The sequence below is a fragment of the Lipotes vexillifer genome, unplaced genomic scaffold (assembly GCF_000442215.2).
Source record: "Lipotes vexillifer unplaced genomic scaffold, Lipotes_vexillifer_v1.1 scaffold12, whole genome shotgun sequence".
NCBI classification, from domain to species: Eukaryota; Metazoa; Chordata; class Mammalia; order Artiodactyla; family Lipotidae; genus Lipotes; species Lipotes vexillifer.
The window spans coordinates 3,114,186-3,139,638 of NW_006796716.1; the positions used below are offsets into that span (position 1 = coordinate 3,114,186).

Below are 25,453 nucleotides of genomic sequence, written 5' to 3' on the forward strand. Positions count from 1 at the left end.
CAGGCCCAGCTCACATAGCATGTGCCTTTGGGCCCAACTCATAGGAAATCTGGGCAAGTTCCCGCCAACCTTCTCTTGGGAAATTCTTGTCAAAGTAGAATTTTCAAATATGTTTTAGAAAATGACTCATAAGAATGAAACTGTGCATCTCAGATTGGACTTGAACCCACACGGCTGGGACTTTGAGCCGGCCAAGACCCACAGTTTTCCACCTGAGATCACACACCTGGTTTCAGGACTTAATGATGCTCAGGTTCTTGATGTCTCATCTCAGAAAGAATTCAGTGAGAGACAAAGTGATAAGAAGTGGATTTATTTAGATAGAAACACACTCCACAGACAGAGTGTGGGCCATCTCAGAAGGTGAGAAAGGCACCGGGGTACGGGGCTGTCAGTTTTTATAGGGGTGGGTAATTTCATAGGCTAATGAGTGGGGGGAGTATTCCAGCTATTTTAGGAAGGGGTGGGGATTTCCAGGAGTTGGGCCACTACCCACTTTTTGATCTTTATGGTTGGTCTTGGAACTGTCATGGCGCCTGTGGGTGTGTCATTTAACTTGCTGACTTGAGCATATACTGAGGTTCAAGGTCTAGCGGAAAAAGTCGACTTGTCCGCCACCTTGGACCCATTGGGTTCTAATCAGTTTATATTATGTCCTTGGGCTATGTCATTCTTTCAAAGGTTGTGCCCTGCCTCCTTCCCTCCTGTTTCAAAAATATAGAATGGGCCTTCCCTGGTGGTGCAGTGGTTAAGGATCTGCCTGCCAATGCAGGGGATACGGGTTCGAGCCCTGGTCTGGGAAGATTCCACATGCCGCGGAGCAGCTAAGCCCGTGCGCCACAACTACTGAGCCTGTGCTCTAGAGACCGTGCGCCACAACTACTGAAGCCCGCGCGCCTAGAGCCTGTGCTGCACAACGAGAGGCCACTGCAGTGAGAGGCCCGCGCATTGCAATGAAGAGTAGCCTCCGCTTGCCACAACCAGAGAAAGCCCCTGCAGCAACGAAGACCTAACGCAGCCAAAAATAAGTAAATAAAAAATAAAAAATTAAATAAATTCTTAAAAAAAAAAAGTCAAACACAGGTCCATTCCCCAAGATTAGGGATTGGCAAACTTTTTCGGCAAAGGGCCAGGCATGCAGGTTTTGGTTACCATTACTCTTGTAGCACGAAAGCAGCCACAGGCAATGAGGAAACCAATGGGCATGGCATATTCCAATGCAACTTTAAATACAAAAACAGGTGGCAGGCTTGATTTGGTCCCAGAGCCCTCACATTTTGACGATCTCTGCCCTAGATATTTATTTATTTATTTGTTTTTTCCGAAACCCCCCTTTTTTTAAATGTATGCTTTTTAAAAATTTTTATTTATTCATTTTATTTATTTTTGGCTGCGTTCGTTGCTGTGTGCGGACTTTTCTCTAGTTGCCGTGAGCCGGGTGGGGGGGCTACTCTTCGTTGTGGTGCTCTGGCTTCTCGTTGTGGAGCACGGGCTCTAAGCACGTGGGTTTCAGTAGTTGCGGCATGCGGGCTTAGTTGCCCCACGCCATGTGGGATCTTCCCGGACTGGGGCTAGAACCCACGTCCCCTGCATTGGCAGGCGGATTCTTAACCACTGCGCCACCAGGGAAGCCCTGCCCTAGATAATTAAATAACCCCTGGTCAGGCCTGTTAAACAGTGCTCCAGTATGGCATTGTTGGGATATGCCACACACTCCCCCTTCCCCTTATTTCCAAGGTTGGAAAATGTTTCTTAGCACCCCATGTTCTAGCCGCCCCTTCCACAGTGGTGCCAGGCAGACCTGTCTCCCTTAGAATAAGGAGAAGACGGGAATGGCCATTGGGGCTCCTCTCGGGGAACACCAAAATTGAGCTGCTGAAAACTCTTTGGGGGGCTGACAACTTCTGGAGGTCAGGATCTCATGTTGGTCAGAGAATCAAAGGGCAAGTGTGACCAGAACTCCCTAGAGAGGACAGACTTCCACAGTGGCAGGGAGGGAAGCCCCTTCAGAGTTAAAAACCTCTCCCCATCCTGTCCCGTAGCCCAGTTAAGGCCAGGCCAGCCTCATCACCGCCAGGTCCCTTGCAATCCTGGCAATGGTAGTGTTGCAAGAAAAGGTGGGGCACAAGAGGATGGTCAGGTCCCAGGTCTCAGGTGAGTCCCTGGGACGGGTCGCCAAGTATGGGTTCTCGGCTTCTTGCAGGAAAGAATTCAAGAGCGAGCCACAGTAAAGTGAAAGCAGGTTTATTCAGGGATATACACATTCCATAGACTGAGTGTGGGCCAACTCAGAAGGCAAGAGGCCCCAGGGTATGGGGTTGTTTTTAGGGGCAGGGGAATTTCATAGGCTAACGAGTGGGAGGATTATTCCAACTATTTGGGGGAAGGAGCGGAGATTTCCAGGAGTTGTGACCCACTTTTTGGCCTTTTACGATCAGCCTTAGAGCTGTCATGGTGCCTGTGGGTATGTCATTTAGCATATGCTGATATATCACAATGAGCGTATAATGAGGCTCAAGTTCTACTGGAGGTAGATTCTTCGCCATCTTGGGCCTAATCAGTTCTAACCACTTCATGTCCTCAGAGCCTATGTCCTTCTTTTAAAGTTTGTGCCCTGCCCCCTTCCTTTCTCAGTAGTGTCAACTGAAAAAAGAAATGCACAACCTAAAGGTTGAGAGTTATGTTTTATTCGGTGGACATACTGAGGACTTCAAGCCGGGGAGGCAGCATCTTAAGTAACCCTGAGAAAACTGCTCTGAGGAGGTGAGGGGGAGCCAGGATATATAGGAGTTTTGCAACAAAGGGCAGGTAGTCTGAACATCAAGAGATTACTGTTAATTAAAGAAAAGCAGATATCTCAAGTTAAGGAATTTAGCGCTTTTCTTAGTATCGGAAGATGTAAGAGTCTGGGCTCACCAAAATCATTCCTTTGATACGTACCTCAGCTATCTGGGGCCAGTATCCCGTGTTTTCACATCCTGAGTTTCATCAAGCTGCACCCTTGGGGTTGGCTGCAGTCTGATGATGGCTAGCTGGCAGATATTCTTTGTTTCCTTCCTGAGTTCCCTCAGGGCTCACCGTTGGGGGCAGGGCTGCAATGGCTGACGGCTGCGGCATCTTTTGTTTACTGACGTGGCAGGCAACATTTTATTTCTCAGGAGCATCCTTGGCCCAAACTTTCCCAGGATGACTCAGATGGGTGAAGGGGCATCATCACTGTCATTGCCTTCTATTCCTCCACAGTTAAAGAGGCCCCCACCCACTTGGCCTGGAGAGTCAAGGTTGGTGTGGGCCTCCAGCAAATGACATTTTCTCACCCCAGGTCTCAAAGCTTAAGTAGGAAAGAGTCCTTCCCGGGAAGTGGTGGGGGAAGCTCCAGATTTCCTTGGGGGCTCCTCAGCTGTTCCCCAGCCTTGAAGAAACAGCTGGAAAGCTGTTAGGGCTTCAGTAGCTAATCTGAGCCCCCAGCCCCTGTTGCTTCAAACCGCTCAAGTGGGACTTTTATGCTAAGCTGTAGTCTGCAAAATATCAACCAACCAAAACCGACTCATACACTTATCCCTTCAAGTTCCTCTCATACCTGTGTTGACTGAAAACAAAACAAAAACAAGAATGCACAACCTAAAAGTTGCGAGTTATGTGGGACTTTTTAAAAAATATTTTTAAATTTTTATTTATTCATTTTTTGGCTGTGTTGGGTCTTCGTTGCTGCGCGCGGGCTTTCTCTAGTTGCAGCAAGCAGGGGCTCCCCTTTGCTGCGGTGCGCGGGCTTTTCATTGCGGTGGCTTCTCATGTAGCGGAGCATGGGCTCTAGGCGCGTGGGCTTCAGTATTTGTGGCTCACAGGCTTCAGTAGTTGTGGCTCGCGGGCTCTAGAGCGCAGGCTCAGTAGTTGTGGCACACGGGCTTAGCTGCTCCGCGGCATGTGGGAACTTCCCGGACCAGGGCTCGAACCCGTGTCCCCTGCACTAGCAGGTGGATTCTTATCCACTACGCCACAAGGGAAGCGCCTTATGCGTGATTTTTTTGGGTTTTGGCCATGCCACGTGGCTTGTGGCATTCTAGTTCCCTGACCAGGGATCGAACCTGGACCCTAGCAATGAAAGCACCGAGTCCTAACCACTGGACCTCCAGGGAATTCCTGCGAGTTGTGGGGGTGGTTTTTTGTTTGTTTTCTGGGGTTTTTTTTTGCCGCACTGAGCGGCAAGCGGAACTTCCCCGACCAGGGATCAAACCTGTGCCCCCTGTGGAAGCTCAGAGTCTTAACAACTGGACCACCAGGGGAGTTCCTGCCAGTTCTGTTTTATGGGGGACCTTACTGAGGACAATAGCCTGGGAGACAGCCTCTCAGATTGCTCTGCGGAACTGTTCCAAAGAGGTAAGGGAGGAGCCAGGATGCATAGGAGTTTTTTGCTGAAAAACAAACAAAACACTTGTAGTCAAACACCAAAGATTACCGCTAATCACAAAAGACAGACATCTCAAGTTAATGATTTCAGCAGTTTTCTTCGAAGATGAAAGAATCTGGGCATTGAAATGATTCCTAGATATGCATCTTAACTATCTAGGACCAGTATCCTGTTTTTCTCCATCCTGAATTCCCCTCAGGGCACACCGTCAGGGGCTGATGGCGGGAACATTCTTTGTTTACTGAAATGGCAGGCAACACTTTTTTGTCCCCACCAGCATACCCTTGCTGCCTCCCCGGCCCTCACCCAACTGTTCCCCTAACAAGAACCTCACTAGGCTACAAGCCCACCTGGTAAACCAGTAACAACCCAGCCAGGAGTCTTGTAGCAGCTTTTGCCTTGGCAGGTGGATTATCCATACACAACAGTCTAGCCCAGGGGAGGCTTCTTCTGCCCCGGCTGGTCACACCTGCCCACTAACCCAAGGCTCCATTCTCCATTCAAGAGCCTCTTGCCATGTATTCCAAGGGCACATTTCCAAAGAGGGATCAAGGGGCAAAGGGAGCAGAGAGAAGAGCTCAGGGTTCCGGCTTAGCCTAGACAGAGATGTCTCAGAACCAAAAGAGCTGCCCCCAGCGTCAGGAGCGTGCGTCAAAACATGCCCGCAGGTGAGCCCAGGAGAGGACCTTCCAGACTCACGCATGCGCAGAGCCACCAGCCACCCTCTCCCTCCGGCAGGCTTTTCTCGCGCCTGCGCAAGATCCTCCAGACCGATAGAGGGCAACGAGCCGATCCTCACGTGGGTTTGGCACTGCCGGCATAATCCGGAAGCAGCCGCTAACCCGGAAGTGGTCGAGTTATATAGGTCGAGTTCTGGAGGTGGCGGCGGCGGCGTATGAGGTTTGGGAGGCTGCTGCGACGCTAGGATGAACGCGCCTCCCGCCTTCGAGTCGTTCTTGCTCTTCGAGGGCGAGAAGAAGTAAGTGGAACCGGCCTGGGTGGGAGAGGGTAGCGGACCCTCGACCGTCAGCGCCCGCAGGTTCTGGGGCTTCTCTGCCCGTCCTCTGCCGGGGGGACAGGAGTCTGCCAAACTTAAGACAGTCCTAGGTGTTGGTGAGTCTCCCCATTTTGCAGATGAAACCGAGCTTCAGAGAGGTTAAGTAACTTTCCCAGGCGCACAGAAAGTGGCCGGTCTGTATTCGAACCCAGTGTGTCTGGCTCCAAAGTCCTTTTCCTCTGGGATCTGGTAGCCCCCGTCACTCGTCTTCCCGCCTGCCACCTTTATCCTCCTTGCTGCAGCCAGAATGATGACTCTGAGACTCACACCAGTGTGGAACCTCCAGTGACTCCTTATTGCCTGCAGGTGAAGGGAAATGTAATCCAGTGCTCAGATATCCTGAGCTTGGCTCCCGGATCCCCCACTTAAGAACTCTGTGCCTTTGGGCAAGTGACAATCTGCCTGAGGCCCACTTTCCTCATCTGGAAAATGGGCTTATTACTGTATTAAATCACAGAATTTTCTCTAAGCGGAGATTAAATTAAGTAATTTATGTAAAGCGCTTAGCCCAGGGCTCAGCACAAAGAAGACCATCTTAAACGCTGTTTTTTCCTTCTCTTAACTGCCTGGTATCCAGGGCTCTGCTCTGCGGCCTAGCCCCTACCAGACACTTCAGTCTCTCTTGAGAGCGGTGGTTCTCATCCGGGGGCCATTTTGTCCCCCCAGAGGACTTGGGCAGTGTCTGCAAACATTTTTGGTTGTCATAAAGGGGATGCTCCTGGCATCTAGTGGTAGAGATACTGCTAATACCTCACAGTGTGCCAGACAGCCCCCATACAGAAAAGAATTTTCTGGCCTAAAATGTCAGTGGTGCCAAGGTTGAGAAGCTCTGCTTTAGGAAGAAGGAGTAATCCAGAGGTGAGACGAGGGTCCCACAGAGTCAGGCGTGGCTGCGTTTGGGGTATAGCCACGGTGCTACTCTGAGTCACAGAGGATGTTATGGGATGAAGAGATGGGAAAGTCTTCCAGGAGGAGGTGGGACCTGAGCCTGCCTTGAAGGGCAGGGTTTAGACTCCGGGGAGGAGGGAAGCCCCGGCCCTCCCCAACAACCTGTTGCCTCTGCCTCTCCCTTAGGATCACCATTAACAAGGACACCAAGGTACCCAATGCCTGTTTGTTCACCATCAACAAGGAAGACCATACGCTAGGAAACATCATTAAATCGTAAGTTCCAAGTCAAAGGCTTTTGGGGGTTATGTTGCTCTTTGAGAGGCCAAGCTTAAGTTCCAGGAGATGTTCTCAAGTCTCTCTGAGCTCCAGGAAGTCCTTCTGGGTGCTGGCTCTAGGAATTCACACATCCCAGTACCTTTTCTTCAAAATGACAGTGACCAGTATCTGTTCACGTAGCCACTATCCTGTGTTGGCTCAGTTATCTGACTAAAGGAGGTGAATGTGCAGTGAGCCACAGGAAAGAAGGCCCGCTTGGGGCTCTGCTCACAAGCATGGAGACGCATTCAGCTTTGGCCACCCACCCCGCCCCCATTTGTGACAGTGACCTCAGTGACACCTGGCATTTTAAGATGTGTGTGCCAGAGATTGTAACTTAGTAGAATAAGGGAAGGAAGTGGGAGAGTGCCTCTGTGGTCATCCGGTGCCCTGGTGGGTTCCTGATAATTGGATGGTGGGTGTTTGCACCGGTGAAGTCCTGGCCTGGTAGGTGGCCAGCAGTAGGATTGGCCAGAGACTTGTCATTTCGCTGCTGAAAAGTGCCATCAGTGAAGCCATGCCTTTCCCAGGTTTGCACGTTTGAGACCGTGGGCAGGAGCTTGTCTGATCTTCTGGTATAAGTAGGGGGCGGAGTTGCCCATCTTCTGTGTGGATGCCTCCTGCCCAGCGCCAAGCCAGTGGTGCACCCAGGCTTTCCTGGGGCCCTGCTGCCCCCCACCCTCCCCCACTGTGTGAGCCCAGTGTTCCCACCTGTGCCAGCCCCCGCCCCCTGCCAGCGCTCACATTTCAGGGAGCTGATCTGGAGAAAACCCCCACGCGCCCAGGGCACAGCTCACGATTCAGGCTTCGCTTCCCCATAGCCTCGCGGACCAGGACCCCATGCGTGTGGACGGCAGCTGCCAGCCTGCATTGCCCAGAGGATTTCCGTTTCCACTTCATTAAGTGCTCAGAGCCTGGGGCCTGCTCCCCCTGCTGCCTTTATTTGCTGTGCCAGATGCTCTTTTTGGGCTGGGAATGGGGCTTTTTTTTCCCTGAATACTAGCTGGATTTTTACTGCCTAGGGAGGTTTCTTTGGGGCCGTTGAGGTTCCCTGACGTCTCCTGAGGGAAGAGGTTGCTGGAAACCGTGTTTACTAGGTAGGGTCGTTGATCCTCATGGATGTAGGTGTGTGTACGGGAGGAGTCCCCACACGCTGTATCCTCTTCACATGCCTGTCTTACTTGGACATTTTTGCAGGGGCCGTGGGGTGGTGACAACCACATCACACAACACAAACAACTAAAGATCGAGAGCAGCTGCATTTGCTTACAGGCCCCAACCCAATGGGAAGACCCTTGGTTAGAAGGCCTGGAAGGCCACAAGGGGTCAGAGCCCCAAGGGCCCTAGGCTCACCACCCACCCCCACCCCACCCATCCCTGTGTCTCAGGCAGCTGCTGAAGGACCCACAGGTGCTGTTTGCTGGCTACAAAGTCCCCCACCCCTTGGAACACAAGATCATCATCCGCGTGCAGACCACACCAGACTACAGCCCCCAGGAGGCCTTCACCAATGCCATCACAGACCTCATCAGTGAGCTCTCCCTGCTGGAAGAGCGATTCCGGGTGAGGAGCTGGGTGTGCCGGAGGGGCTGGGGTCAGTCTGGACACCAGCCTGTATGGCCACAGCTGCAGCGTGCTCATGCCCACACCTAGGACGATCCCCGGGTTGTTTCCTCTGATTTATTCAGTGGGGGAAATCAGGGCTGGGCGGAGGTGATGACAGAACAGGGGTGTACACCACAGTGTCCGGGAAGTGTGGACTAAGGGGTCATGGAGGTGAGGCCTGGGGCCTGCTGTCTGCACCCAGGGGTGGGACCTCACCCAGTGCCCAGGGTCTCCCTTTGTGCTCTCATGGTCCCTGTGGAAGCAAGGGGCCTGCTGCCTGGGGCTGTCCCTCCAAGCCTCTTCCCTGTGGTGCCGCTGCCCTGTGGCTTGTCTGTCTAGGGGGCAGCTCATCTTATCGTGGGGTACCACCATCAAGAAGGCCAGATGGGTGTGGTCACATTTGCTCACACAGGGGGCTTCAAAGTCCAGACACGATTTAGAGTGGGAAAGATCCACGGCTTGTCAGATTTTCAGTCTGTCAGTCATAGGCTCACCAGGAAGCACCTCTACTCCCCCGCCTCCCTGCCACCCCAGGCAGCAGGACCTGTGCTGCAGGGAAGTCATGGTGGGGTGGGTAGGGCTGGCTAGAGGGTCCCTGGGGTGCTGGCTACCCGGTGCCCGGAACCATTTGGGGCCCCTGGCCAACATCCTGGCAGCCCTTGGTCAGGGAGGCTGAGGCTGCGTTCCCAACATCCTCACCCGGCCATTCCAGCTCAGGGTGCCGCCTCCTTCCTCCCCGTCAGGTGGCCATCAAAGACAAGCAAGAAGGAATCGAGTAGTGGGCTGCACCCAGCCCTTCTCCAGGCACCAGGTGGACAAAAGCACTTCCTCCAGCCGTGGGCCTCCTTGTAGAAAGTCCCTCACCCCTGACACCGATGTGTCCTGTACACAGAGTCTGTCTTATCTTCCTAATAAAGTGTGGCAGGAAAAGACCCAGCTGCGGGCTGAAGCAGAGGTGACGTCACAGTCTTGGGTCAGTCCAGTGGAGGTGGGGGACCTGTTCCGGAGCCACTCGGGGGCCTCATTTCAGGACTGGCCCAGGGAGCCAGATTTCTGTCTGAGAGGGTGGCAGGAACAAACTCATTCTGGACAAAACCCGGGAACCTGGGGCTGCCCGGTGGCGTCTCAAGCAGAAGGAACTGAAAGCTCGCGCTTCTAGGCGTCCCTGCCCTATAGGAGCCTCAGCTGCCGGGCCTGCCTGCCTCACTCAGCGGGGGACACCTGATGGGGCCCACAGACAGCTCCCCCCAGGTTTCTTTTACATAGTAGACTTTAATAAAAAATAGTCACCGATAAGATCCCCCTCACGACCCTAAAAGCTGAGTAAGTTGCGTCCCACAGTCAAGGCTGGTTTCTCCTCCAGATGGCGACAATGTTGGAGTCCGTCAGTGCCGTGAGGTAGGTAAAGGTGGGGTCGGCCACCACCGTGTTCACCATGGTCCTTCCCACTGTCTGGCCCAGGGCCCGGGGCTGGGGCCACTTAAGGATCTGGAGGGGAGAGAGAGGGTGCTGGGCTCCTGCTTCCTGACACGGGCCCCCGGGCAGCCCCAGCCCCGGCAGGGACAGCAGTGTGCGTGCCTACCTGCGTGGGGGCCTGCGGGGTGGCCGGCGGTGGGGGCCTCTGCGCCACGAGGGGCCTGACGTCGTAGATCCACACGTTGCCCTCCTCATCCCCGCAGAGCACCATCCCCTCATCTGCCAGCAGAGAGATGGGAATCTGAGGTGGGGCGGAGCTCCCAGAGGTGCAGGGTTAGGGGTGGCCGGCAGGCGACTCACCAGGACAGGTGCTGAGTGAGAAGTAGGCGAGCTCGGTGGGTGACCACTGCAGCCGGGCCAGGACCACGACAGCCACTGTTGACCGGCTGCCCCGGCCCTGCCACGTCTGGCTCCAGCTCCACAGGCAGATGGTGCCCAGGCTACTCCCTTTGGAGGCTGTCGGGGAGAATGAAGAACTGTGCCCGGGGGCCCCTCTCCGGGCAACTCATGTCCCACAGTGGGGACCCCTCCAAAGCCCTCGGGCCTAAACTCCAGCCCAGGGAGAAGTGACCCCAGAAGGCCTGACCAGGGCCCATCTGGGTCCCAGGAAGCCAGACTGTCCCGAGCTAAGATCGCTCACCCACAACGTCCTCGTTCACGAACGCCAGCCCGTCCACTCTCCGTCCAGTTGCCTCAGAGCCCTCGGAGAAGACGAACTCCACTTCACACACCCTGTGGGGCAGCGGAAGTGCTGGTCAGCCAGGAAGGCTGCACACAAAGGGCCGCTCGCTCATTCAGACACCTGCTGGGCACTTACTCTGGGCCCTCCCTGGCTTCCAGGCCCTGGAAGGGGGAGCCAGCACCTGAGTGTGCCAAGTCACAGGCGGTGGCAACTTAGGGGGCACAGGGACGTGGCCAGGAAGGGCTCCAGAGCGAGGCAGCACTTCTGAGGCTGAGTGAGGTGAGCAGTTCACTGGCCGAGTGGGCGCTTCTAGGCCCAGAGACTTGGGCGGGGGGGGGGGGGGGGTTGGTGCAGGCTTAAAGAAAGAAAGGGAATGAATTAAAGAGGCATCTGGGAAAAGGAAATTGCAGGTAGAAGGCACAGCTGGCAGAAAGGCCCAATAGTAGGAAGTGCCTGGTGGTGTAAACCCAGCCAGGAGGCCAGAATAGATGGAGAAGAATAAAAGGGGAAGTAAGGGGAGGGAGTCAGAATCAGAGCAGGAACTTGTGCTCAGATCTTCTAGTGTCTGAGGGTTTGTTGTAAAGATTTTGGCTATAACTGTAAGTTGGATGGAAGGTAGCTGCAATGGTACTACGATCTTGGGTGCTAAAAGGATCAGTCTGGCTGCCACATTGAGAAAGGACACAGAAGTGGCCGAGGTAAAGCCAGGATTATTCTTAGGAAACTAATGTAATAACCCAGAGGGAGAGGATGGATGTTAAGACGATGGTTTTAGCAGCAGAGTGGTTAGGTTAGCTCTGGCTGAACTCTAGATATATGCTGAAGGTAGAGCCAACAGGGCTTAGTGATGGACTAGATATGAGAAAGTAAAATCAAGAAAGGAGTTAGCCAGATTGTTGGCCTGAGTAACTGAAAAAATGGAGTCTTTATCCACTGGAAAAGACTCTGTGTATTGTGTATGAGTGAGTGTGTGTGTGTGTGTGAGTGAGTGTGTGTATGTGTGTGGTGTGTGTGTGTGTGTGTGTGTGTGTGTGTGGTTTTGGGGGGGGGGGGGGGGGGGTTTGCTCTGACCCTGAGGACAGTGGGGAGTGGCTGCAGGCACACTGCTTGGAGAGGCCACCCAGCAGCTGCCCGGAGTCTGGAGCCAGAAAGGCAGCCGAGTATCAACCATGAGCAGCAGACACATCTGAGACGTGGGGGAGACGCCACAGGACTTGGGGACCAGGCAGGGAGGGAGGAGGCAGGCCCAGGGCTTGACTCCCAGGTGTGGCAGGGGGACACCACCACCACCTGGCTGGACAACTGCCACGGTTTGTGCTGAGGTGTCACTACAGTTCCCTCCTGCCACCTGCCCTAAAATTCTTCCCACGCTATTCCCCGCGCTCAGGATAAAATTCAGGATCTCACCAGGGCCCACAGGGCCAGTATATTCCCTGGCCCAGGCAACCTTGCCACATCACCTTGTGCCAATCCCTCCAGTTCTCCAAGCTGTGGCCAGCTCTCCCTGGTCAGCCAGCTGTCCCTGCCACTGGCCCTTTGCACTTCCCCCGTGTGAGCACCCTTCCTGCCTCTGCCCACCTGACTCCCTTGGGACTCATGGAGAGCATGAGCCTGAGGACCTGTCCATCTGCCACTGGTCACCTCGGAGTCCCCTCGGCCTCCCTGCTCCTCTCGGAGCACCTTATTCTCCTTCCTCTGTAGCTGATATCAATCGCACTCTGGGGTTTTAATGCCCGTCTCCCCCACCAGGCTCTGGGCCCCACAAGGCCAGGGGACCCCTGCTGAGCACTGTCTCAGGCCTTCCAGGTGATACAGAGGAGCTACACGCCTCCACCTGGCCCTTCTGGACCTTCTCCTGGCCCAGACACCATCCCGTTGTCCTCCACTAGCCCTGGGATGTGAGTTACTGTCCCCACTTTGTGGATGACAAAATCATGTTGGGCAGAGAAAGGTCACACTGCTGTTGAGTGGCAGGACCTGGGCAGTGATGAGGTGATCAAGCCTAGAGAGGAAATGGACCTTTCCTCAAGAGATGAGCAGGAGGTGGGGACAGGACACCTCTGTGAGGAGGCCCGTGAAAACAGCCTCTGGCTGCCCAGGGCAGGGGGCATGGTGCGGGCATCACTGCAACAGGCGTGCCTGGGGTCAGACACCTGGACTGGGGGCTGCCCGGCCCCGAAGACTGGCTTTCAGGGCACCCTGCCCGTTCTCACCTCCTCTTCTGAGGCTGGTCCAGCCGTACGTCCCAGCAACGGCAGCCGCCCTCACAGCCGGCCAGCAGGTAGGCATCCGGGCAGGAGGCGACAGGGCAGAGGCGCAGGGCGATGGAGGTGGTGTCGAGTGTGAGCAGCTGGCTGCCGGCAGATGAGAGGGAGGGCGTGAGGCCACAGACTCAGGTGTATGCCCATCCCCCAAAGTCCTGCCGCAAAGCATCACCTGGCCTGGAATTCGTAATCATGGTTGGGCACCCCGATGTCCCAGAGGATGATCCGCTTGTCATAGGAGGCCGCTGAGGAGAGGATGGGAAGGAGAGAGGTGGCCCTGAGGAGGCCCTGCTCCCTCCTGCTGGCTGCATCCCAGGCCGAGACCGCAGCCCCAAGGCAGGGAGGGAGGGCCATGACTGGAAGAAATACTCCAGGGCCTACCATCCTTATCTTACTCTAACCTATGTGCCCCACGCCAGGCAGCCATGTCCCGCAGTCTCTGCTCAGATATAACCCTCATCACACCCAGAGGGCCAGGGGATCCACCCAGGTCCCCAGGTCACAGACGTGGCCCAGGTTGTCAGAAACCTCCAAAGCCACAGAGCAGGTTGCGGGGAAGAGACAGAATCTGAAGGCTGGTCAGCTGTCCATGAAGCCTTGATGTTCCTACCGGTCTGCGCTGACCTCGGCAGCCGGCATGAGGCCCGCCAGCCACAGGAGCTCCCTGCCATCCCAGGAAGGAGTCCTGAGGCGTCAGGCTGCAGGACGGGTGCTAAGGGAGCCCTGGAGGCTCGGGGAGGGGGTCTTACTGAAGAGGTGGGTCTCATGTGTGGGGCTGAAACAGAGAGTCGCAATGGCCTTCTTGTGGGCCCGGATGAGCCCGCAGCAGAAGCCGGCCCGCACGTGCAGCAGCCGGACCAGGCCCCGTAGGCCTGCAGCTGCCAGCACGCTCCAGCGCTTCTTGTGGCCTGCCTGTGTGACCACTGTCAGGGCTGTCCAGGCCACCGAGAAGAACTCCTGGGGAGGGAAGGGGAGGGGTCACCGAGGAGCAGAGCTACACACGTGCACACGTGTGCAGGATCAGGCCTGGGAACAGGAGCCCAGCATCAAAGAAAAGTCACCTGGTGAGTAGGTGGCCGAGTCTGGCCCCCCAACCCCAGCACTCCTACCCCCAGGAGCCAAGGCTCTGCCTCCCACCATGCAGGAGCAGGGCCCCGGCACTCACCTCACTAGGCGCCTTGTACTTGTGCAGTACGATGCCCGTCTGGCAGTCGATCACACACACGGCCTCCCCGCCACACGTGGCCACGGTCTGGGACGTGGCCCCTGCCTGCCCTGTTTGAGAGGTCAGCCTGGTGAAAACGTTCTCTGTAAAGTCCCCCACTGCAGCCCCTCCTCCTGACTCTGAGGACACTTTAAGCTCTCTGTCCCTCCCGATTCCCCCGTCCACCCAGGTGGCCCCCTGCAGGTGGTATTCCCAGGCCCTGTGCCCAGAAACCTTGCTCTGCTTGTACCCTGTGGCCCTTGCCCTGCCTGCCCCCCAAGGATGTACCCTCATTCCAGGCTGGCTCGAAGGCGCAGGCCCAGAGCTGGGTCTCCAGGTCACGAGGGCTGTTGTTCTTGCTGTGGCACTGCAGGAAGTGCAGGGGCTCCAGCTGCAGGACAGTCTGTGGGAGCAGAGGGGGTTCATGGCTGCCCCCAGGCCTTGCTCCCATCACACACCCCCTGCCACCTTGCTAGCTCACCTGGCTGCCAGCAGAGCCCACAGAGCTGCCCTCCACCTGGGCCAACGGGGAGGTGCACACCCGCTTGTTGGGAGAGAGGTTGACTGGGACATCACCTGGCCGCTTCGAGGCCACTGGCCCGGCCTGTGGAGGAGGGGGCAGGGGCAACCCGAGGGCCTGGTGACCATGTGCCCATCTGCCCAGGGCTTCCTTCCTCCCCATCAAAGGCTGGACTGCACCCTCCCATGGGTACGGGAGGCCAGGGGTACCAGGGTCAGAGGGAACCAGCTCGAGCATAGGAGGCCATCTCCTGGGCACACTGCCAGGACGCCCTGTTTCCCTAATGCCTCCCTAGGCAGGAAGGGCCAGGGCAAGCCCTGGGAGACTGGAAGTCCCATGGAACCACTCACCCTAGGCTCCTGGATAGCGGTGGCTTTTGGGGGCCTCTCTGAGATGTTTGCCTCATGCACCTGAGTCCCACCAGAGGCCACCAGTTCCTCAGAGATCATCCGCACCTGGGTGGGGCCAGGCCATCAGGAAGCTAGGCACATCCCGGGGGCCTCCAGCCCCTCCCCAGACGCCCAGTCAGAGGGTGCTTCTCGAGCTGGGGAAGAGTCCTTCCAGCCCATAGGGCTTCCTTCCCTGACCTGCCCACTCCCCACATCCCCTCATGGCCAGAGACCTCCAGGGCCGCTCAGGCTGTGGCAGCCAGGGAGGAGCTGGGAGAAGCGACTCCCAGCACAGCGGGGTGAGGACATACCCTCCACTGGGTGAAGTCGCTGAGGGACTCGGGCCCATAGCGGACATCCCTGACGGCCGACCTCACAAAGTCTGCCTGGGCCTTCTCAGCCTCCTCCTCTGGGCTCAGTGCGGCCATGAACTTCTCCCAGTGAGCTGTGACCTGGCACGAGAGGGACCAGATTCAGGCTCAGCCCACCCCGGCTCTCCTGGACCTTCTGTGGCACCTCTGCCTCTAATCTCAGGGCCAGAGCTGTCTCAACCTCACTGCCTCTGGGACGTCTCCCCGAATCACAGCTTTCTCAGCTGCAGGTTGCACAAACCCAAGTAACACAGAGAGAGAGACAGCCCCTGAAGGGAGGAGCTGGCCCAGGGTAAATTCACTGTGAGAGCGTCCCAGCCTCCCCTGCCAGGCCCTGCCTGCAAGGCGGAGGGCAGGACCTCCAAGGACAAGAGGCTAAGCGCCACAGCCAAGCTCAAAGCAACAAGTCAGGCTAGGGGCTCAGGGCCACTTGGGGTTGGGACAGAGAGCCCCTGTAACCCCCCTTGGTGTCCTCCAAATGTCCAGTTCTGTCACTCACTCCTCAAGGCCCCCGACTGCTCCCAAGCACCAGAGACACCGCCCCGCCCCTTACCCGGCTGGTCAGCTCCCGGTTCAGGTTCTCCACCTGAGAGCAAGTGGAGGAAGCGTCCTTGCCGTTGACCTTACGGAGCTTGGGCAGGAGGAAGGAAACTTTCAGGTTGTCACTGACCTGGGGGATGAGGGAGGAGACTGGCTCGGGGTCACCCCAGCCTGTGGCTGAGCCCAAGCCCCCAGGGTGCTGGCCCGGGATGCGGGGCCGCCCACTTACTGTCAGAAAGGGGTTGCCCTCCAGGCTGAGCTCCTCAAGCTGTGGGAACTGGCACAAGACAGTGACATCGCCCAACTGGTTGTTGGCGCAGCGGAGGATGCGCAGGTGGGACAGGCCCAGGTTGGCGGGCAGCGTCTCCAGTTGGTTGTTGGAGAGGTCCAGCTCTTGCAGCTGCTTCAGGCGGCTCAGGAGCTTGGGGTCCAAGTGCTCTGAGAGCAGATTCATCCCTGACAGGCTGGGGAGAGGGGCAGACAGGGCGGGCTCAGGGGGCAGGCAGGCCTCCCACCCTGCACCCATGGCAGCCCAGGTTACCTCCGACGGCTTTTGCACCTGACATTTCTCCTGCGTGCATGGCCGATCCGCAACATTCCCCCACTTACTTTAACCCTGTCCCTACTTTATAACTTGGGGCAGCTGGCCCCCTCCAGGTTGCTTTTCCTGATCCTCTAGGGGGGCTTTCTGTGCTCCCCAGTCCTCTGTAATTCTCTCAACAGGTTGCTCCATATTCTTTCTGCAAGACTGTCTCCCTAGCAGCCCGGACCCTCTTCTGAGGTAATGCCGCTCCGGGCCTACCCGACCCATCTCATAACGAGAGAACGGCGTTTGTCCCGAATGATTAAAGACTCTGTCGAACCGACAGGGTGATAACGGGGCCGGGCAGGGAGAGAGGAACGGTCCCAGGCTTTCTTCCCGATCGTCCGCCGACCCAGGCCCTGGTGGAGGGCGGTGTGGCCCCGGCCCTTACTCCAGGCTCCGGATCTTCCCCAGCCGGTCGCACTTGGGTCGCCCCCGCTGGATCAGCAGCCGTGCCGACAGGGGGCCCATGGCGAGGAGGCGCGGCCCGCGGGGATCTGATCGACGGCACGCGAATCCGGTGCTGGCGCCGGCGGTTGTCCGATTCCAGGAGGTGGCGCCGAGCGAATCCGTCGGCGGCGACGACCGGAAGGAAGCGGCCGCGCGGACCTCGTACCCTGCGCGCGCACTACAACTCCCAGCGGCGCCCGCGGTCCCGCGCCTGCGCGCTGGCTGCCAGGACGCGGCGATGGCGGCTACGGCTGTGGCGACCCCTGAGGTACTTCGGGAATGCGGCTGCAAGGGTATCCGGACCTGTCTAATCTGCGAGCGGCAGCGCGGAGGTGACCCGCCCTGGCAGCACCAGGTGAGGGCTGGGAGAGGGGCCGCGCCCACAACTCCATTCTTCATCCGGGTAAACTGAGGCCCGGGTTGACCGTGAAGACGGGCTCCGGATCAAACCGTGTCAGCGGCCCTGGCGATGGGGGCGTTGCGGGGTGAGGAGATGAAGGCTTTGAGCAGTGGGCCTGGAGTGGGAAAGGGGCTGGGACGTGGATGCAGTCCGACCACAGCTCACCTCTGGAACCTGGGGGGAGTCTGGCAGCAAACGTAACCCCCCCGTGTCTGGGGCTGGGAGCTTCACGGGCTCGTGGTTAGACGACACGGAGAGAGTAGGGGGTGCTGAAAACCAGGGCAGAGGGCCCCAGAAGGCCTTGGACGGAAACGGGCAAGGAGGAAATTCATTCCAACGAATTAACAAAATAGGACTCAGAGGCTTTGAGCGGGGCAAGGGCCTTCCAGCTGGGCCAAGGCCTGGGGAAGGTGGATGATGCTTCAGGTGAGGGAGATGAGGTCGGCGGGGCCTGACCACGGAAGGCAGGCGGGACCTGTTCTGAGGGCCATGGCGAGCTCTTGAGGGTTTTAAAGGAAGTTACCTGTGAATTTTAGAAAGATCCTGGGAAGGGGAGGGGTGGATAGGAAGGAAAGGAGGCTGGGAAGCCAGTGAAGAAACTGTCACAGTGTCCGTGATAAAAGCTCAGAAGGTCCTGTGAAAAACAGTGGCGGTTCCTCAGAAAATTAAATGTAGAGCTACCATATGACCCAGCAATCCCACTTCTGGATATGGTTCCAAAAGAATTGAAAGCAGGGTCATGAAGAGATATCTGTACACCCACGTTCGTAGCAGAGTTACTCACGATAGCTAAAAGGTGCAAGCAGCCCAAGTGTCCACGGACAGATGAAAGGAAGAACAAAATGTGGTCCATCCGTACAGTGGAATATTATTCAGTCCTAAAAAACGAAGAAAGGAAAGTCTGGCACGTGCCACCACACAGATGAACCCTGAGGACGTTATGCTGAGTGAAATTAGTCAGTCAGAAGACATACTGTATGATTCCACTTAGGTAAAGCATCCAAAGTAGTCAAATTCACGGGGACAGAAAAGAATGGTGGGTGCCAGCAGCCGGGGGAAGGGAGGGGGAGAGGTGTTAATGGGTAGATTTAGTTTTGCAAGGTGAGAAAGTTCCGGAGGCTGGTTGTACAACAATGTGATATACTTGACACACTGAAATGTGCACTTAAAATGTGGCTGAGGATCAATTTTAAATGTATAACATATATGTGGTTGTATATATTTGACCACAGTTAAAAACTTTCTTAAAAAAGAGTTTTTCAGACCTTGCCAAAGGTCTGAACTGTGCCCGTGGCCGTGGGTGTGGAGGCCCAGGGCACCGCGGGGGTAGCATCTTCCCAACCTGATGGCTGAGGGACGAGTGAAATGTACGGGATGACTCCTTAACTTTCCGTGTGTCCCATGTGAGGTGCCAGGAGACAGAGACATGGTGGTTCAGGGTTGGGGTGTGGGTGCTGGCGATGCCTTTAGAACATAAAGCGGGAGGACGCAGAATTCACTGGGCAGGGAACACCTCAGACTGCCCTGTAGATCTGACAAAGTCCTGGCCAACCCAACCGGAAGCTCTGGAGCAAAGACGGCCTGGTAGGCAGTCCCACGTTGGGCAGAAATGGCCAGGCCTGTGCTGGGTCACTGGCTGGAGGCCCAGCAGAAGGGTGGCCTCTGCTCAGAACCAGAGGCAGATCCTGAAGGCCCTGCCACAGGAGGTTGTCAGCCTGGCACTCCTCTGGGTGACTGGCAAGTTCTGCTCTGGTTTTTGTGGGGTTTTTTCCCAAAATTTTATGTACGTATGTATGTATGGGGCCGTGCCACTCAGCTTGCGGGATCTCAGTTCCCTGACCAAGGACTGAACGAAGGCCATGATGGTGAAAGCACCTAATCCTAACCACTAGACCACCAGGGAACTCCCAGTTTTGCTCTTTTATGATGGGAAATTCAGGCAGCGCCAGTGGCTGCCACAGTGTAGGGCAGGCCCCAGAGACACCCACACCGTGGACGGAAAGGGCTTCTCCCTCTGGCCTCCCAGCATGTGCTGCTCACCTCCTGGGCAGGCCCGTGGCCTCAGCTTTAGTGAAGCAGATTTCTCCAGCTCCTGGTCAGGGCTGGCTGCCTTCACACATTCCTCCCCTTTAGCCCTCACCAGCCTGGGGAGGGCAGACAGTGCCCCACAGCAACACAGGAACTGTGGCCTCGGAGGCTGCGCCCCAGCTGTGCAGGCTCGGGCTAGTTCCTTAACTTTGCTGAGCCTCAGTCACCTCATCTGTAAAATGGAGAACGAAAGAATGGTTCTGCATACTCTCTTCCCTTTCACAGATGGGAAAGTGAGAAAAGCAGGGGCTGAGGGCCTTTCCCTGGAGGCGGCCCTGGGCAGGGGTCCCATCTCCCTCTAGACTCCAGCTGCCTTCCAAAGTGCTGCAGGGGATGGTGCAATGCTGGGTGGGGCTGCTTCTCGGGGCGTGTGTGTGCAGTGTGCGGAAGGGCTCCAGTGGCTCCAGGACCGCTGTCCCCTGTCTTTTTTTTTTTTTTTTTTTTTCCGCACCACGTGGCATGCGGGATATTAGTTCCCCGACCAGGGATCGAACCTGGGTCCCTCTCAGTGAAAGCTAACCACTGGACGGCCAGGGAATTCCCACCCCTGTCTTTCTTTTGCAGAAAACACACCGGTTCATTTACCACGCTGACACCGGCTGGGCTGTGGGGGCCGAGGAGTCCGACTTTGAAGGCTGGGCCTTCCCCTTCCCAGGCGTGACGCTGATCGAGGACTTTGTGACCCCGGCGGAAGAAGCTGAGATGGTACGGCTGATGGACCGCGACCCCTGGAAGCTCTCACAGTCCGGGCGGCGGAAGCAGGTAGGCTGGGCCAGAGCTGGGCCAGAGAGGGCAGTCACACCACAGGGCCGTGCCAGGTTCCTGACCCCAGAGCCCCTTTGCTCACCTCCCTCTCAGGGCCTTCCTTTGCAGCCATCTCCCACCACTCCCCAGAGCCATTAGGCGACAAGCCCGCCGACGGGGGTGGGGGGGTGGGGGTGGGGGCAGGGCTGCTGAATGGGGTGTGTTGGAAAGGGGCAGGGCCAGGGGCCTGGGCATGGCCTGCTCACCTTTCCATGAGGCGGGGCTCAAAGGCAGACGGCACCTCAGCTCTCTCTGCCCTCTCCCCAGCTGGCCTAGTGCTGGTGACCCTCACAGAGGGTTTCTCGAAGGCTGCCAGTTGCCCCCCATCCCCCTACCCCCCTGGCCAAAGTTCTCCCCATCAGTTTCTAGTCTCCGCAGCCCTCTTCCCACTGGCACTTGGTCCTCCAGATCCTGAACCTTCCCCTGCCGGGCATCACAGTCCCCTCCGCCCTGGGGCCGCTCTTCTTTTCTGTTCTCACCCCAGCAATCCTTGCCCCTCCAGGACCTGCGGACCAGCCATCGGCCGCCTTTCCACATCCCCTCCCCCCGTCATGTGTCCTCACCCATCTTCAGTCCTGTGACCAGTTAGTACAGGCACTTGCTCAGGTGCCCCTCGCCCTTTCTTCTCTTACTTAGGCAGGCTCTTTCCGCTCACCCACAGCCCTGGTCGGGTCCAGCACCCGCGCCCCCTGCTGGTGGCCGCCCTGGCTCTGCCTCTCCATCCCGAGCCGGGCCCTTCACGCTCGGCAAGTCGTTCGCTTTGCTGCCCTCTTTCCAAACCTCTCCTTCCCCTCCTCACTCCCCCCTGACGACCGGGCCTCTCTGAGGGAACAGGTGCATCTACAGACGTTCCCTTCTCGCCTGTGCCCAGCTTCTTCCCAAGCCCCACTCCAGCTGCGCACCGGATGCTGCCCCTCTCCTCGGAACTCCTTGTCCCGCATCGCCCTCTTCTGTCCTCAAGGCTGGCTCTTTCCCACCGGTCTCCCAGTAAGCTCTGTCTCTCTCGTCTCTGCAGCAGAGCTTCTCAGAAGAGCTCTCCGTTCTCTTCAGGTCCTCTCTTCTTGCTGCCGCTTAACCCACTCAAAAACTGCCTCCATCGCCCACCTCCTGCCTAAAGCCAGCGGCTGGTTCTCGGGCTCAGTCCTCAGGCCCCTCCTTTTCCTTCTCCAGACACTCCTTACTGATCTCAGTGAGGTCCGGCCCCGCACGTCGGTGAGTTTGGGGCTCCTGCACTCGTATCTCCAGCCCTGGCATCCCTAAGCTGAGCTCCACCTTCGCAAATTCCATCTTTCACCTGCTCAGGCCAGAAACCCTGGATCTTTCCACTTTCCTCTCTTTCATTGGTAATTTCTGTCAGCTCTGTATTCCTTCAAAACATATCCTGAATCTGAGAACACACACCCCCTGCTGCTGCCACCACCTGCCTCTAGCACTTCCTGGGCAGCCCTTGGTCCTCCTCAGTTGGTTTCAGTAGGGAGGAAGTGATCCCAGCGACATCCGGTCGGATCGAGTCACTGCTCTGTTACAGGCCCTCCAGGCCTCCCATCTCAACGTAAACACAGAGGCCTTACCATGCCCCAGGAGGCCCTGCACTGACCGCCAGCCCGATCTTTGTCTTCTCTGCTGCTGTCTGCTGTCCCCACGGCAGTCACCCCCACCTCCTGGGTTCCTCGGAGTCTCCTGGCCGCAGCCCGCCTGTCCCAGCCTTTCTGCCTGCTGCTGCCAAGGAGTTGGGGTGGCCTGCAGGAGCCGGCGGGCCCCGGCACTGAGCCATGCGGAACAGGGAAGGAGAACGACTCCAGCAGCAGATGGAGCCACCCTCCACGAGGCAGGGACCCGAGGGAGCAGGGGTGCGGCTAGATGCCCCCCATCCCTCAGGCCACAGACCTGAGGTGTGTCTACAAGGCTCCTCCCTAGGGTGTCTTTGTTTTGTTTTTTAAATAGAAGCCACCCACCATAAAATCCACCCATTTCAAGTGTATAATTCACTGGTTTGGTTTTCAGTGTATCCACAGTGTTGTGCAACTATCGCTACTGTCTAGTTCTGGAACATTCTCGTCACCCCAGAGGAAATGCGTACCCATTACCAGTCACTCTGCATTCCCTCATTTCCCAGCAAGCACTAATCTACTTTCTGTCTCTGTGGATTTTCCTCTTCTGGACATTCGTATACCTAGGATTATGTAATATGTGACCCTTTGTATCAGGCATCTTTCACTGAGCATAATGTTCTCAGGGTTCATCCCTTTGCAGCCTATATCAATGCTGCCTTGCTTTTCGTGGCTGAATATTATTCCATTGGATGGATGGACCACTTTTTGTTCATCATTCATCTGTTGGTGGACACTTGGGCTGTTTCTACTTTTTGGCTGTTATGAATAGTGCTGCTGTGACTATTCTAGTACAGACTTCTGCGTGGACGTGTGTTTTCAGTTCTCTTGGGTGTGAGGCCAGGGGTGGAACTGCTGCTGGGTCCTGTGGAGACTCTTCTCCTTTGTGGTCCTGAAGCCCAGTTGCACCCAGTGTTGACCAGATGGGTAACGCTGCCATGGGCCGGCCTGCCCTGCCCTGCCTCACTCAGCTCCTTCCCGACTCCCCAGCACCACGTCCTGGGGACGCCACCCGTGCATGGGCCTCTTGTCTCCCGCTCTGCTTCCTGGGGTACCTGGGCCGAGACGTCCCCCCGATGCTTCACATCCCCCTCCCCTGCTTTGTTTTCCTCCTCAGCATTTACCGCCATCTGATGTTTGCTGTTTATATTTATCTCCTTGGTGTCGGCCTCCTCCTGCCAGAATGCCAGCTCCGTGAAGTCCGAAATATATGCTGGTCTTGGTCACTGTGATTGGCTGCTTCAGCCCTGGCGCGTGATGTCATTTCTGTGAACTCAGACAATTTCCCACTTCCTTTTTGTCCTCATCCTTCAGGACTACGGTCCCAAAGTCAACTTTCGGAAACGGAAGCTAAAGACCGCCGGCTTCCGGGGCCTCCCCAGCTTCAGCCGGGAGGTGGTGCGGAGGATGGGCCTCTACCCTGTCCTGGAGGACTTCCGGCCCGTGGAGCAGTGTAACCTGGACTACTGCCCGGAGCGGGGCTCGGCCATCGACCCGCATCTGGACGACACCTGGCTGTGGGGGGAGCGGCTGGTGAGCCTCAACCTGCTGTCCCCCAGCGTGCTGTCCATGTCCCGGGAGGCGCCCGGCAGCCTGCTGCTCGGCCTGGCCCCGTCCGGCTTCCCGCAGGCCCCGGCGGAAGGCGCCACGGCCCCCGGCAGGTCTGTCCCGTGCCGGGAGGTGGAGGTGGCTGTCCCGTTGCCCCGCCGCGCTCTGCTGGTGCTCACGCGAGCCGCGCGGCACCAGTGGAAGCACGCCATCCACCGCAGGCACATCGGGGCCCGCCGCGTGAGCGCCACCTTCAGGGAGCTGTCGGCCGAGTTTGGCCCCAGCGGGAGGCAGCGGGAACTGGGGCAGGAGCTCCTGCAAACTTCGCTCTCCTTTCAGGGGAGACCCACGTGAGCCGCCTCCCCGAGGACGGGAGCTAGCGCTGGGCCTGGCCGGGGGTGCTGGCTCCAGAGTGGACCATTAGCCAGCATTGAAGGGGGCGCCCAGCCCGAGGGTCTTTCTCAGGTCTTAAGAGAAGACCGCTTGACACCCTGGTGCCCGGCAGCGCGAGCCCTGTCTGCGAGCTGGCTCGACGGGAACGGGCCTCAAGTCGGTCCCCTTTGACCTGCACCACGGCCACTTGCCTGGGTTGTTTAATTTGTCACAGCTTGAAGGCAGTGGCATACTTTGAGCTTAAAAATCGTTGGTACCACTTCAGGTCATTTTCTCCTTTATCTGTCTCTCAACAAGGTTGCCCAATGTCCCAGCCTGCAGGCCCTTCATTTATTTATTTTTTATTTTATTTGTTTACTTTTGGCTGTGCCACGCAGCTTGCAGGGTCTTAGTTCCCTGACCAGGGATTGAACCCAGGCCCACAGCAATGAAAGCGCCGAGTCCTAACCACTGGACCGCGAGGGAACTCCCAGGCCCTTCATTTAGGGACCGTGTTGGATTGGAGACCAGGATGGGTAGAAGGTGTGAGGTTATTACTGTTTCAGGCTTCAGAGCTGCTGACAGCTTCTGAGTTGCACTCTGCCCGGGTCGTGCTTGACCCCATGGGGTGCGGGATACGGAACACTGGTGACCAGCGGTTGGCAGGGAGGGGCTTCCAAGCATCACCTCTCTCCACGGCGTTCCACCAAGAGCAGAGAGCAATTCATAACTTAAGTACTTATTTATTCAGTTCAGCCCAGGGCAACTGTTTTAAAAAATCCATACACAGGACAGGGGGTGTGCACACCGCATGTGGTCTCCACAGCGTCATGCATAATGAATTAATCGGCACAAGACAGGTGAGCAGTGCAGATGAGCCTCGATCTGCTCAGGCTTAGGCAATTTTATCCTCAACAGACCTTCCTAGAAGACACTGAAATACATTCTGCCCTGGCAGTTTGTCTAAAATAGAAACGCTTGAGTTTTGAAACTTCTGGTCAGGTACTAAACGGAGACCATGTTCCACTTTGGAAGGGGCCTCAGCGTATCTGCGGGCACTTGTTTTTATGAGCACCGGGAAGGCTCTGCTCAGAGGAAAACAGGGCGAGCCCACGCTGGCTCCGGGGCGGCCTGTGGCGCCTCTCACTCACCACAGAAAGGCCGCTGCACTTGGAACCCCCTTCACAGTCAGGTTAAGCCTCCGGAAACCAAATTTCTAGCCTGCAATTTGCTTCCCCCCCCCTCCCCAGACTGCCCTGCTGCAGCTCCAAATGGCAGCTGATTCTCCAGTCCTGAGGGTGCCCCCCCTGATCATCAGTCCCCAGGCCCACAGTCATCTCTGTTCTCACAGAAATTGTTTGCCTCATGCCTCTGGGAACTAGAAAGGCTGGAGCTGGGAGAGCTCGCTGGAAGAAAGAACAAGAAATTACAAAAACGTTATTCTCCCAATCAGTGTCGAAAACGTGATTATGTGGCATCTTTCCTACCCATGTGGCACTGTCACTGGGCATCTAGTGTCTGACCCTGATGTGGCCAGGCTAGAAAAACTCTGCCCATGGGCCAGGTGTAACAGCTGGCCCCTGGCTGACACCCAGAGTGTGCTCGCCGCAGTCTGGGGAGCTCGGCACTCCGTGGGTCTGGCACACGGGGCAGGGGCACCGGATGGCCCAGGAAGGTGGCCGAAGTGAGCCCAACAAGGCCCCTCTCAAAAGCCTGAGGCCAGAGGAAGGGGCTGCTGTCCCCTCCCAGCAGTGGGGAGGAGCCAGCCTGTCTAGTCCCTGCCAGGACACAAAAGTGGCCGTCTTGCAGTGCCGCTGACATTCTTTTGCAAAGCAAACACATTACACCAGACGAGCCTTTTCAGCAAGGCTCTGGG

At 57.0% G+C, this 25,453-nt stretch overlaps 3 protein-coding genes across 4 annotated transcripts; 2 read left to right on the forward strand and 1 right to left on the reverse strand.

Moving 5' to 3' along the window:
- The first annotated feature begins 5,272 nt into the window (after positions 1-5,272).
- POLR2J (RNA polymerase II subunit J) lies at positions 5,273-9,205 on the forward strand. Its single transcript, XM_007468812.1, has 4 exons — positions 5,273-5,387; positions 6,540-6,629; positions 8,060-8,234; positions 9,020-9,205. The coding sequence occupies exons 1-4, from the start codon at positions 5,335-5,337 to the stop codon at positions 9,053-9,055; spliced, it is 354 nt and encodes a 117-aa protein (XP_007468874.1). The 5' UTR covers positions 5,273-5,334; the 3' UTR covers positions 9,056-9,205.
- Positions 9,206-9,617: 412 nt separating this feature from the next.
- LRWD1 (leucine rich repeats and WD repeat domain containing 1) lies at positions 9,618-16,886 on the reverse strand. Of its 2 annotated transcripts, none has more exons than XM_007468814.1 (15): positions 16,697-16,886; positions 15,952-16,186; positions 15,736-15,852; positions 15,123-15,263; positions 14,773-14,877; positions 14,384-14,506; positions 14,191-14,293; positions 13,864-13,973; positions 13,448-13,655; positions 12,871-12,943; positions 12,648-12,788; positions 10,393-10,484; positions 10,053-10,208; positions 9,859-9,971; positions 9,618-9,764 (listed from the first exon to the last, which is right to left on the reverse strand). In XM_007468814.1, exons 1-15 carry the CDS (start codon positions 16,774-16,776, stop codon positions 9,618-9,620), a joined length of 1,944 nt encoding a protein of 647 aa, XP_007468876.1. In that variant the 5' UTR covers positions 16,777-16,886. The 2 variants fall into 2 exon arrangements, with proteins under 2 accessions (XP_007468876.1, XP_007468875.1); XM_007468813.1 differs by having other exon boundaries at positions 14,191-14,305; positions 16,697-16,776.
- Positions 16,887-16,993: 107 nt separating this feature from the next.
- Positions 16,994-23,559, forward strand: ALKBH4 (alkB homolog 4, lysine demethylase). Its single transcript, XM_007468815.1, has 3 exons — positions 16,994-17,116; positions 19,808-20,005; positions 22,972-23,559. Exons 1-3 carry the CDS (start codon positions 16,994-16,996, stop codon positions 23,557-23,559), a joined length of 909 nt encoding a protein of 302 aa, XP_007468877.1.
- Positions 23,560-25,453: the final 1,894 nt, after the last annotated feature.